Source organism: Macaca thibetana, chromosome 1 (genome assembly GCF_024542745.1).
Source record: "Macaca thibetana thibetana isolate TM-01 chromosome 1, ASM2454274v1, whole genome shotgun sequence".
NCBI classification, from domain to species: domain Eukaryota; kingdom Metazoa; phylum Chordata; class Mammalia; order Primates; family Cercopithecidae; genus Macaca; species Macaca thibetana.
This window is the reverse complement of record NC_065578.1, coordinates 180,039,002-180,052,195: the sequence shown is the minus strand read 5'-3', so window position 1 is coordinate 180,052,195 and position 13,194 is coordinate 180,039,002. Positions and strand designations below refer to the sequence as shown.

Below are 13,194 nucleotides of genomic sequence, written 5' to 3'. Positions count from 1 at the left end.
CTAATAGATGGAATTGTCTTATAACAAGGCCCTCTTATCATTTCAGTAACTAACCCTCCTTCATAGCCCAAAGTGTCATAGCTATGTCCAGTACCAGGTCCTGACTCTCCTAGCAAGGAGTTTTGGGGCAGCATGACACACGACTTCAACAAAAATTGCCGACACCAGTGCAAACTTGCATTTGTTTGCCTCTCCAGTTTCACAACTGATCTCAATCTTTTAAAACTCTGTTTCACAGCCAAATTTCTTGGGAATCAACAGGTGAGCTATGGGCAAAGCCTGTCCTTTGACTACCGTGTGGACAGAGGAGGCAGACACCCATCTGCCCACGATGTGATCCTGGAAGGTGCTGGTCTACGGATCACAGCTCCCTTGATGCCACTTGGCAAGACACTGCCTTGTGGGCTCACCAAGACTTACACACTCAGGTAAAAAGAGAGACCACAAGTAGGTCAATTAGAGCAAACTGTGATTGAAGTTTGAGTCCATTCTTTATTCGTTCAATCATCATTCATTTGTTCAACAAGCCTTTCTGAGCACCTTTTACGTACCATGAAGGTTGCTATGTGCTCAGAAAGGACATTATTCCTTCCCTCAAGCAGCTGACAGGCTAACGGGAGAGAAAAATGAATAGATAATTACAGTGCAGTTTGTCAAGGGACAGAAATAGACAAGGTAGACACAGAAGTTCTGAGCACATACAGGAGGCATGACTGAACCACACTGGCATGATGAAGGAAAGCTTCCCAGGACCACATGACAAATGTGAAAGGCAGCCCTCTAAGGAAAGAAAAGGAAGGAAAGGTTAACAAGGCGGAGGAAATGCAATGCTTGAAGAAGGTTTTTGCATTTAGAAAATTCCAAATGGTCGAGCATGAGTGGAGCATTAAGTCGGCAAGAGGAGTGCAGTGAGAAGTGAGGTAGGAGAAAGAGGTGGGAGTGACTTTATGGATCTTTTTGTGCGTGTCTACAGGGATTGCATGGTATCCTATAGAATAGGGGTTCTGCATGGTGTTTGCAGAGAGGCTGGAGAAGGGAGCTGTGCCTACTAAGTGCTCAGTACTGCACTGGAGGCTGAGAAATAAAGATGGAACATGGTCTTTGCCTTCCAAGAGCTCATGGTCTAGTACAATGTATAACATGTCAAAAAGCAAGCATAATACAGTAGGGTAATTGCTTTAGGGGTGGTGCATGTTCATGGGGTCTTGGAAAGTGCCTGATTCTGCCTGGAAGCATCAGGGAAACCTTCAGGAAGCGGCAATGTGTGGGCTAATAATGGAAAGGTCCACAGGGCTTTTCCAGGGAGAAAAGTCAGAGAAGGGCAACCCTTCTCTGTGAATGTATGTGGGGATGCAGAAAGGCATAATATAGGGGAGAACTGGCAAGCAACATTTATGGCTGGAATACAGCATGCAAAGGGAAGATAGGTAGATAACGTTTGCAAAGGTTGGAAAAGGACCCATCATGTTGGGCCTTGTATGTCACGTCAAGGAGCTTAGATCTTGTCCATGCTGGAAAGACGATGCAGAGCCATTGAGAGATTGTTAAGTCAAGTGTGATCATCAGGTGTGAAGGCTAGGTGCAAATACAGGCACCATATGGGTGATAGTTTGGGTAGGGCCCTTAACTGGACCATCAGAACACATTCACAGTGGCTCAATGGAGAGTAGTCAGGGGCCTAACCCAGGGCAGAGGTAATGGCAAAGCTCTCCTGCCTGGAATGCCCATTCCCACCTTCCAGGCTTGGTGAACTTACTCTTTGAGATTCAGCTTCCACGTTCTTCCTTTGTATTAGCCTTCTCAGAATCCCAGGTAAAGTTACAGTCACTTTGTGTTTCCATGGCACTCTGTGCATGCATTTGTTACAGCATTCATGCCATCTTATTATAACGGTGTGTCTACCCACCCGACTCCCCTGGCTGGATGGTGATCACCGCTCCCTGTTGTCTGTGTCCTCCAGCCTAACAGAGCTTCTAGCCCAAACCAAGTGCACAGTCAACTTTTGTTTAACAAATCAGTGAATGAAATGAAGGTGGGTAGGGTTGTTCCTGTATGAGATACTTCAGTAATAAACAAAACAAAGTTTAGAAGAACAGCACAGGGGCTGGTGATATGTTACAGTGAGCCACTACGATGCCAAATTAAAAAGTATTAAATGTGGACAATGTAAAAGTGGAAACTGGTTTTTGAAAAAAGTAAGTAAAATGTGCTCAGATAACAAAGAAATGATTTTTTGTAAAAAAGATGAATGGTTGCGCTTGAGAATCAGAACTTCTGGAACGTGGAGATATTCCTAATACTAGCTTATGGGTGGCCAGGAATAGAAAGTGGTATCTGAGGACTTGGGATCAACATGGTTTCAGGTGACGTCACCCCTGGATCTGGACTTCCCACACTGGGATGCCCTCCATCACTTTCTCTGGGGTTTGCCCTCCCCATGGAGCGAGGAAGGTCCAAGTACATGCCTATGAAAAGGCGTCTCTCAGTCCTGTGCCCCCTTCTAAGCAGGACTGGGAAGGGGCTTAGCTGTTCCCATATCCTCAGGCATAGTTTATAACAGGTAGGTATGTGGTAAGAATCGGATTTTTAAAGCTTTTGATTTTAAATTATGCAGGTTAAATGAGCATCCAAGCAGTAATTGGAGCCCCCAGCTGAGTTACTTTGAGTATCGAAGGTTACTGCGGAATCTCACAGCCCTCCGCATCCGAGCTACATATGGAGAATACAGTAAGTGGCTAAGATAAATTAATTTCTCTCTTCTTAGGTTTTAGTTTAATTTGATTCAGCTCTCTAAGGTGGTGGCAGTCTCCAAACAAGTAGGTAAGTTATTTGATGATTCTGACCTAGAATAATTGATTCGATCTGAATTTTTATATTCTAGAAGCTTTTTTAGAAGAAATGTTTCTCTAAAAAGACGTCAGCACCCAGCACCAGTGAAGGGTGAATGACGCTATCTTGCTAAAAGGACCACTTAATTTTTATTAAAGCTGATTATCTGAGAAAGATAATCTACAATAAATGGACACATTTCCTTAGCTAGGAAATGGTACCTACAACACAGTCTTATTTGTTCCTTGAGTAGCTTTTCCTTTTGAGATTATACTCTATGCTACCCTGTTTGAGTCATCATGTATTCTATTAATTCCTTTGTTTGTTTGTTTGTTTTTTTGAATTTCACATGTTGGGTCCTCCTAATCCCAACTGGAATTATTTAACAAGAGTTCCTTAAGCTTTTCTGCACTCACTCACATAAAAAGGAAGCGTGGCTAGCATGCACCATTTCCATGTCATTGATGCAGCAAATAAAGTCGGAAGCAGAAACGTGTAACAATGTATTGACTCTTACTGTATGCCAGGTAGATTTTAATACATGCATTATCTAATTTAATTTTCACAACAGACATAGGAGATAAATACCACTGTTACTTCTTGTCTATAGTCGAGGAAACACAGTCATGGAGAGGCTAAGTGACTTGCCCAATTTACACAGCTAGTGAGGGTGGAGTCAGAGTTTAAGCCCTGGGTTTTCTGACCCCAGAGCCTGTGTGCTCAGTCACAGTGGGGGACTGCTATACCTCTCTACATGGCATGATGTATGAACACCACCTGTCTTTGTTAGGGAGTTAAGAAAAATAAAATCCCAAGAAAGATCTGACTTGAGATCTTCACACTGTACCACTTGCAACTTCTAAACTGTTCTCTCAATTGCAGGTACTGGGTACATTGACAATGTGACCCTGATTTCAGCCCGACCCGTCTCTGGAGCCCCGGCACCCTGGGTTGAACAGTGTATATGTCCTGTTGGGTACAAGGGGCAATTCTGCCAGGATTGTGCTTCTGGCTACAAGAGAGATTCAGCGAAACTGGGGCCTTTTGGCACCTGTATTCCTTGTAACTGTCAAGGGGGAGGGGCCTGTGATCCAGACACAGGTGAGTGAAATGACACCTGGACCAGGTGGCTGGGGTGTTGTGTGGAGGAGAGAGAGCTGTGTAAGAAAGACCGTGGCTGAACTCACATCAGAGGTGGGAAAGGATTAAGGAGAGCTGAGCTGGAGTCAGGGAAGATGGCCATGGTGCCTTATTACACTCAATCCTATTCATTGTGGAAATGCCACGAGGTTGTGAGAAAGGTGCCAGGTTACAGGAAATGGTCGTCATGGTTCAGTGCTGAGTAGGGGAGTTGGTGTCGAGTTGCAAGAATTGTGTGGGGAGATCAAAGACAAGTCCGGGTCTAAATGAATGTGCAGACAAGTGGTGTCAGGCCACAGAGAACATGGGGAACAGTGTTAAGTTATGGATAGTAAAAGAAGTGGGTGTCTACTTTGGATAGGGGAGCGAGGGTGAGATTCAGGGCCTTGGTCGTGTGTAGATTTGGGTCTGTGGCAAGGGTGAATGCCAGTGCTCAGGCACTTTGACATTCTCCGCTCTGACCCATGTTGAAGGAAATGTATTGTCTGACCCTGCTCACTTCTCTGCCCCTCCACACTTCTCTGCCCCTCCACTCTTCACCTACTCCCAGGAGACTGTTATTCAGGGGATGAGAATCCTGACATTGAGTGTGCTGACTGCCCAATTGGTTTCTACAACGATCCGCACGACCCCCGCAGCTGCAAGCCCTGTCCCTGTCATAACGGGTTCAGCTGCTCAGTGATGCCGGAGACAGAGGAGGTGGTGTGCAATAACTGCCCTCCCGGGGTCACCGGTAAGGCCACGGGTCTGCTCCGCTACCTGCCTCCTCCTGTCCTGATGCCATGAATGTGTGCAAATAGCTTCTATTCTGAGGAATTTCTAGGAAATTGTAATGACTTCGGGTTCACCTAAATGTGCTCACTCTAAAGATAATGTCTTAAAGATAAGATATTGCGATGCCCAAGAGGTAAAGTGGATTAAGCAAGAGCAGAGTGCAATTATGGGGGAAAACACCTGAAGCTGTTTTGAGAGGTTTGTCATTAGAAGATGACATTTTCAGACCAAGCACATGGTTTGTTTCTTAATGAACTGAGATAAAGAGGGAAAACTTAGTGACCTCTTAAATGTCACGTCCTTCTGCTGGTCAGTCTGAAAAAAGAATGGATTCTTCAGCAGCCGTTTTGGGGGTATTGCTCAAAACCTTACTACTTCTGTGGAGCTGCCTGCTTTTTCCCAGCCAGCTAGTTAAGCCTCCTAGTGGCGCTGCTGTGTTCTGCAACCTGCGGTGGGCATGGAGTGAGAGGGCCAGCCCTGCCTTGACACCTGCTCCTGAGGGCTTTGTTCGGGGGTCCCTGGAGAAGCACATTTCTCTGGTTCTTCTAGAGGGTGACTTGCAACTTTAGGTCTCTGCATCTGGTCTTCCTCCCGATGGATGTCGACCTAGGCTTGGTCATTTGTTCCTTTCCAGGTGCCCGCTGTGAGCTCTGTGCTGATGGCTACTTTGGGGACCCCTTTGGTGAACATGGCCCAGTGAGGCCTTGTCAGCCCTGTCAATGCAACAACAATGTGGACCCCAGTGCCTCTGGGAACTGTGACCGGCTGACAGGCAGGTGTCTGAAGTGTATCCACAACACAGCCGGCATCTACTGTGACCAGTGCAAAGCAGGCTACTTCGGGGACCCATTGGCTACCAATCCAGCAGAAAAGTGTCGAGGTAGGACTCCACCCCAGGCAGGCTGTGTCTGTGTGTGCCTGTGTACATATGCGCTTGCTTGCCATCTAAGCAGGGGCAATGGCAGTTCATATTGCGATGTTACTTTGGTTCTCTGACCAAATTGACCCGTGAGCACCTTGGGCCTTTCTTCATCTGTCAAAGGCCTTAAGACAGGTTTCCCCTGTAGCCAGGTCTGGAAGACAGAGCTAGGTTAAAGCTAGGTGGGAGAAGTGAAAAGGGTCAGGTTTACATTCCTACGCAGAAGGGGAGATAACACGGGGCCGTATCCTATGCCCAATCCCAAGCAGAGAGGCAGGGAAGTGGCCACCAAACCTGTTGTAGGAGAGTAATAAGTGACTCGAGAGTAAGCCTGAGCAAACTCAAGTGGGAAGGGGAGTGGGCTGTAAAGTAGTTTAAGAGACTCTCTCAGAAGTCAGCATAATTGATGTATAGAAAGGTAAGAGTCGAAAGTTCTCCTAACAAGACAGCTTCAAAGTAGCAGCTGTAGTGGAGCATTCCTGAGGCCTGCTGCACATCAAAGCATGAATGTGCAGACTGGTCCTCTTGCCCAGCTCTGCTCTCAAATCTTTGTACATCTTATATTCTAGAGGCAAGTTCAGTTCTAGAGGAGCTGGCCTGCCCCACAGACTCACCCCTCAGTCCCAGGCTGACCTTGGTGCCCAGAACTCAGAATTTTGTTCACCCTAACTTTGTTTATAAAGTCCAGAATGGGGCCAGGCATAGTGGCTCAAGCCTGTAGTCCCAGCACTTTGGGAGGCCGAGGCGAGTGGATCACCTGAGGTTGCGAGTTCAAGAGCAGCCTGGCTAACATGGTGAAACCCCATCTCTACTAAAAATACAAATATTAGCTGGATGTGGTGGTGGGTGCCTGGAATCCCAGCTACTCAGGAGGCTGAGGCACAAGAATCTCTTGAACCCGGGAGGCAGAGGTTGTAGTGAGCCGAGATCATGCCACTGTACTCCAGCCTGGGCAACAGCACAAGAGTCTGTCTCAAAAAACAACAACAACAACAAAAAAAAGTCCAGAGCCACTCTGGACAACCAGGTTAGAAGACTCTTGGTTCCTCATGAAGACCCGGAGGTTTGCATGGAGCTCACAGCCTCCCACTCACACAAGAGTCTCCACTTTGAAGTGCTTGAGGACCTCTGCAACCTGAGGCTTCTACTTAGTGGTACAAATCCCTTGGGGAATTCTGGACCAGACCAGCCCAGACCCCAATCTCTGGGTTGGCTGTGATGTGCTAGAAAGCACCTCATGAGAGGAAAAGCCCATGTGACACCAGCAGGACTGAGTTCAAGTCCAGTTTTGTAACATACCTATTATATTGTGCTAATTATGCCAATTACTCCCTCTGAGCCTCAGTTTCCTCATATGTATGATTAATATTTAACTCAAAGTGGTGGATAAAAGAAAGCTCACTATACACACTATAATTCTAGTTATATATTCTAACTATATTCTGTCTTTAATTGTAGCTGTAATTCTAGGTTACTAACAGAAATTTCACTGGCTTTATACCACACATTTCTTCACTCAACTATCCTTTATCAAGCACATACCATGTACCCAGTGTGGACCTAGATACTGAGGCTATAATGGTGAATAAGTCATCCCAACTCTCGAAGAGTTTGTATGATAATAAGGAAGATATACAAATATGTATGCAAATAATGACAACACACGTAGATATGTAATCAGCGTTTTGTGCGCACTGAAGATAGAACAACCCAGAGAATCACTGTCACCCAGAGAATCACTGTAATCATCAAAGTGTCTCACCCACTATCATATCCTTAACTCCTATAACAGAACCTGGCTTAATCAATTTGATTGGATGAATAAAGGTATTACTTTCTTAACTGTATTTCCTACACCAGAGGCCGCAGAACAGAGGAAAGAACACTGGCCCTTCCTGAGCTCTATTGTCACTTGCCATTTACTTGCCATGTAACGTCAAGCAAATTACTCAACTTCCCTGAGCTCACATTCCTCATCTGCAAAATAGAGGGGGATGTCTACATCTGGCATGTAATGGGCCCAGAAGAAATGTTATTCACCTTGAAAGCAAAGCCAGAGTGCCTGCAGAATATCTAACAGGCTTTTAGTTTAACAGGGGGAGGAAAATGAGCACTGCCAGAAAGGCTATAATCTCCCCGCAGGCACACACACCAGGCAAACCTGCCGCATGATTCCTAAGACCTATCTGTATTAAGAAGGTGCATGGAGGCGTAGAAGGATTCTCTGCTGTTGGAGGCTTGATCTCCTTCCTTGTATCTTTGCTCTACCTCCAGTTTCTAGACTAGTTTGATGTGAATGCTCCATTTGTCTGTCTTTTGTCTCTAGCTTGCAACTGCAACCCCATGGGCTCAGAGCCTGTAGAATGTCGAAGTGATGGCACCTGTGTTTGTAAGCCAGGATTCGGTGGCCCCAACTGTGAGCACGGAGCATTCAGCTGTCCAGCTTGCTATAATCAAGTGAAGATTCAGGTATGCGTTCTTCTCTTTACCACCCCTAACCCCACAGAATCAAATCCTTAAGTGTCCACTGGGTGGTTCTGTCACAGATCTAGGACCCTCCTAGTCTCCTGAGGATGGGAGTGTGATTACTATTTCTTTCTTTAAAAATTGCTGTATTAAAAAAATTCTGTATAGTGATAATACTTCAGGTTTATGTTCTTATATATACCATTTTCAAAACCTCTTTTGCAGATACTGTTTCATTTGGCACTAATGATAACTTAGTTGAGTTGAATGGAAAAGTATTCTGACCTCAGTTTTCATTGGTCAAATAAAGTCTCAAAATACTTGAAATTTTTCAAAGTGATATGGCTAGGTGGAACTCGGAATCCCGACCATGTCCCCTAACTGAGTTCAGGGCTCTTCCCACTATAATATGTCACTTTCCAGCTTGATTTTTTTTTCAACAGATGTCTTTGTAAAACAAATGAAGAAAAACATAAACATAAAAGATACCAGGAGTCCAGAAAGTATCAAGGCTTCCCAAACAATAATGGCCTCCAGAAATTTCTCATTTGAATTCCAGAGAAGAATGAACTTGATGTTCTTGTTAATTATTAACTATTTTTCTTCCTGGAGTGAGGATTGGGGAAGACAAAGGTCCAAACAGAACTCCAAATGTAGAACAAACTCAACTTGTTTTTTAAACTGATCTATTTAACAAGCCTTTTACGCATTTCCTTTGCGTCAGGCACTGTTCTCTTGTCTCTAGCTTGCAACTGCTTTCACTTTACAAATACTAACTGCATAGTAAAGCTTGAGCTTTACAGATGTTAACCCAGGTAGTCCAAGTAATAACTTTAGGAGATACTATTCTTATTTTCATTATCCTAATTTTATAGATAAAGAAAGTGACTTGCCCAAGGTCATACAGCTAGTGAGTAGTGAGGCCAGGATTCAAACTCAAGGACTCTAGGCTCCAGGGTCTAAAATTTTAACCACTATGACATGCTAAGCGTTTCTGGACTTTTAGTATTATCCCCAGGGTACCTGGTATTGGACAATCCCTTGGGTACATGGTCTCCACCCTCTGTTCTGATCTTTCTTTTGTGGTTTCAGATGGATCAGTTTATGCAGCAGCTTCAGAGAATGGAGGCCCTGATTTCAAAGGCTCAGGGTGGTGATGGAGCAGTACTTGATACAGAGCTGGAAGGCAGGATGCAGCAGGCTGAGCAGGCCCTTCGGGACATTCTGAGAGATGCCCAGATTTCAGAAGGTGATGAAGGCCAAATTCCCTTCAGACAGAAGAGAATTCATAGTCCTAGAAGGAATGGCTACGTTAGGTCATAAAATCTTCTATGGTTATCAGTTCAGCAAATATCTCCAACCAGCCCTTGCAGAAGTGGAAGGACTGTCTGTGACATTCCCCCTGCAACTTGAATGATGGAGATAAAAGAATGGTTGCATGCATTTCTCTATTGTGTTTTTGTCATTTGGCCATAAGCCAGTCAACCCTCTGTTATGTTTGCTAACTCTATGCTGACCCAGAAAGTGCTCATGCTCCCTTTCCTTCTTTGCTTTCAGGTGCTAGCAGATCCCTTGGTCTCCAGTTGGCCAAGGTGAGAAGCCAAGAGAACAGCTACCGGAGCCGCCTGGATGACCTCAAGATGACTGTGGAAAGAGTTCGGGCCCTGGGAAGTCAGTACCAGAACCAAGTTCGGGATACTCACAGGCTCATCACTCAGATGCAGCTGAGCCTGGCAGAAAGCGAAGCTTCCTTGGGAAACACTGTAGGTTTTGCTGGGCTAGGGTATTGAGAATTACTGCTGTGTTGGGAGATCTACTTCTAGATCTCACTGACTCATTTTGTTTCTCAGTGGCTCACTTTCTGCTTCTGATCTACCTGACAGGTGGTTGGACTTCTTTTCCTTGCAACAGTCACATCTATTTATGTCTTTGGCCTTCTGCAGTTTCCTATTTTACTGCGTTATGTTCTTCTCCCTAGTTCATTTATTTCTAACTACATCCTCATCTTGGCCCTGCCTCACCTCCCTTCTGCCTATCTCCTAGCTTGTTAACTCCCAGAGGGCAGGATTTACTTTAGTTCATATTTACTTTCTCAGCCTACAGTACAGTGTATAGCTGTGGTAAATGTCTGGTGCATGAATGAATGGATGAATGAATGAATTAATGAATGAATGAAAAGGAAGGAAAGAAGGAAGAAAGGAGGAAGGAAGGGACAGAGGGAAAGAAGGACAAAGGAAGAGAGGAAGGAAGGAAGGAAGGGAGGGAGGGAGGGAGGGAGGGAGCCCAATAAAGACATGGTTTTGAAAATGGGAAAAAAATGCTGCCAATATGATTTTCTTAATGTAGTTTGTAATGTGGTAGGAGGGAGAGATTTGATTGAGCACTCTTCTATTTCTGAATGAAGAAGGCTATGGTGACAGTAATGTAAATGATGGGTGGGAGATGAATAGAGGAAGTGGAATGATAATCAGATACTATAATAAGGAAGTCACATTGAAAATAATGTGTATTGCCGGGCGCGGTGGCTCACGCCTGTAATCCCAGCGCTTTGGGAGGCCGAGGCGGGCGGATCACAAGGTCAGGAGATCGAGACCACGGTGAAACCCCGTCTCTACTAAAAATACAAAAAATTAGCCGGGCGCGGTTGTGGGCGCCTGTAGTCCCAGCTACTCGGGAGGCTGAGGCAGGAGAATGGCGTGAACCCGGGAGGCGGAGCTTGCAGTGAGCCGAGATCGCGCCACTGCACTCCAGCCTGGGCGACAGAGCGAGACTCCGTCTCAAAAAAAAAAAAAGAAAATAATGTGTATTGATTGTTTCCTTTATTACGAAAATGTTTGCTGTAGAAAATAAATAAAAATTCTCTATGATCCCATTACTATCAAATAACTACTGTTAAAACTTGGAATATATTCTACTGGACTTTAAATTCATATAAAAATATGTACATGTATATATTTTTATTTTTAATTTTTTTGGCTCCCAGCAAGAAAAGAATTTTTGTTTTGTTTGTTTGTTGTTGTTTTGGGGTTTTTTTATGTATATATATTTTAATGCATCTATATCTATATACAGACTTTTTTGAACTTGGATTTCTTTGTTCTTGTCTATACATACTTTTTTTTTTTTTTTGGAGATGGGGTTTTGCTCTCGTTGCCCAGCCTGGAGTACAATGGTGCGATCTTGGCTCACTGCAACCTTCACCTCCCAGGTTCAGGCGATTCTTCTGCCTCAGCCTCCCGAGTAGCTGGGATCACAGGCGTCTGCCACCATGTCTGGCTAATTATTGCATTTTTGGTAGGAATGGGGTTTCACCATGTTGGTCAGGCTGATCTTGAACTCCTGACCTCAGGTGATTCACCCGCCCCGGTCTCCCAAAGTGCTGGGATTACAGGTATGAGCCACCACACCCAGCCTATACATACTTTTTAAAAATAGAATGATAATGGTGAATAGAGGCATGGTGTAAGTGTCAGCGTGTGGAACCCTGTGTGACTAATGACAAGTGGTTCTGACAGGACAGATGCTGCACCTGCTTAAGTTCCATGGCCAAGTGCAAATCCTTAACTGATTCGCCTTAACCGATTCTCCTTTTCCCACAGAACATTCCTGCCTCAGACCACTACGTGGGGCCAAATGGCTTTAAAAGTCTGGCTCAGGAGGCCACGAGATTAGCAGAAAGGTGAGCAGCATTAGAGGGCACCTCTGCTTCAAGCCGTCTCTGCCAGGTCAGACTTGAATAAGACGGTAGGGTATCAGGGACCCAAGCATGATATTTATTCTCTCCAGGCTCCTTTGCAGCCATTCCCTACCTTGAAACCAATTTTTAACCACTTGGCTTTTACTGCATGTAAGTGGCCACTGGGCAGGGTCATTTGGCAGGAGTTGGGGGTGAGGGTGTTTCTTTCCCACATTTCCCTATGACTCACAGTATGGCTGTGGTGTATGTCAGATGTGATTCCTCGGGCCACGTGAAATGAATCAGCCCTTGGAAGAGAAAGCTCTGCAGCTTTCAGGGACTCCCACACCAAGCCTGGGAACAAGTAGCAACGAGTTGTTTGTTAGCCTGTGGGGGCCAAGACTGCAGAGGGGGAACTTCCTCCTGAAAACCGGCTCTGCAGGGCCCCAATGATAACATGCATCTCCCTTCATCCTTGACTCTGACTAGAAATCCTATGGTGTTTAAGAGGTTTGCTGGTAGGGGAGTGCTCAGCAGGGTGGCAGACTCTGTTAATCCCAAGTGGAATTCAGTCAGCGGAAGAGGGCTGATTTGTGTATTTGTAACATGAGCTGCCTCCTGAGTGCATTGATTTTTGGTTTTGTTTCTCTGGGTTTTTTTTTTTTCCAAAAAAGCACTTTTTAGAACCAGGAGGAACCAAAAGTATCCAGGGAAATTTTATAGACATGCTTTGTCCCCCTAGTGGTGGGTCCAGTTTAGAGCTGAAGCGAAAGTGAGTAGGGGTTGGATCCTGGGTGAAACAAGACCTAGAGGTTTCGTCCTGCAGCCAACAACTTACAGATGCAGTGTTTTATCACCTGAGACTGCTCCCACCCATCTCCACCCTCCACTCCGCTCCGGGCCTCCAGTGATTATGCCATAAACGGAAAAGATCACTACAAGGTCTATGACATGAGGCGAATTCTCCAAAACACCTTCTGCTTCTTGATAGCGCCTCTAATTCCATGTAATTTGGGTCAGTTCTGTAGGGTTTTTCTAAATCAAACCAGCTCCCATACTCTTTGCCCTTCGTTTAACTGAACGACCTAAAGGAAGCCCTTTGCGTGAAAACTCTTATTCTTTTGTTTTTAATCCTTTCAGCCACGTTGAGTCGGCCAGTAACATGGAGCAACTGACAAAAGAAACTGAGGACTATTCCAAACAAGCCCTCTCACTGGTGCACAAGGCCCTGCGTGAAGGAGGCGGAAGCGGAAGCGGTAGCCTTGACGGTGCTGTGGTGCAGGGGGTTGTGGAAAAGTATGTTCCTAGGGGTCCTCCCGTGGCTCATATACCTTAGATACTCCGAGGGCAAAATGCTAACTGTACTTGAGGGGCACCGTACTAGCTGTAA

At 45.3% G+C, this 13,194-nt stretch overlaps 1 protein-coding gene across 3 annotated transcripts in view; it reads left to right on the top strand.

The window, feature by feature from the left end:
* LAMC2 (laminin subunit gamma 2) overlaps positions 1-13,194 on the top strand; it is a 69,020-nt gene that overhangs the window by 46,784 nt on the left and 9,042 nt on the right. For all 3 annotated transcript variants that reach the window (XM_050766024.1, XM_050766021.1, XM_050766023.1), the window contains 10 exons: positions 239-428; positions 2,615-2,727; positions 3,712-3,930; positions 4,520-4,702; positions 5,378-5,623; positions 7,989-8,131; positions 9,221-9,377; positions 9,686-9,891; positions 11,728-11,807; positions 12,945-13,100. In XM_050766024.1, the coding sequence (XP_050621981.1) occupies positions 239-428; positions 2,615-2,727; positions 3,712-3,930; positions 4,520-4,702; positions 5,378-5,623; positions 7,989-8,131; positions 9,221-9,377; positions 9,686-9,891; positions 11,728-11,807; positions 12,945-13,100 (1,693 nt within the window). The remainder of the gene's footprint in view (positions 1-238; positions 429-2,614; positions 2,728-3,711; positions 3,931-4,519; positions 4,703-5,377; positions 5,624-7,988; positions 8,132-9,220; positions 9,378-9,685; positions 9,892-11,727; positions 11,808-12,944; positions 13,101-13,194) is intronic.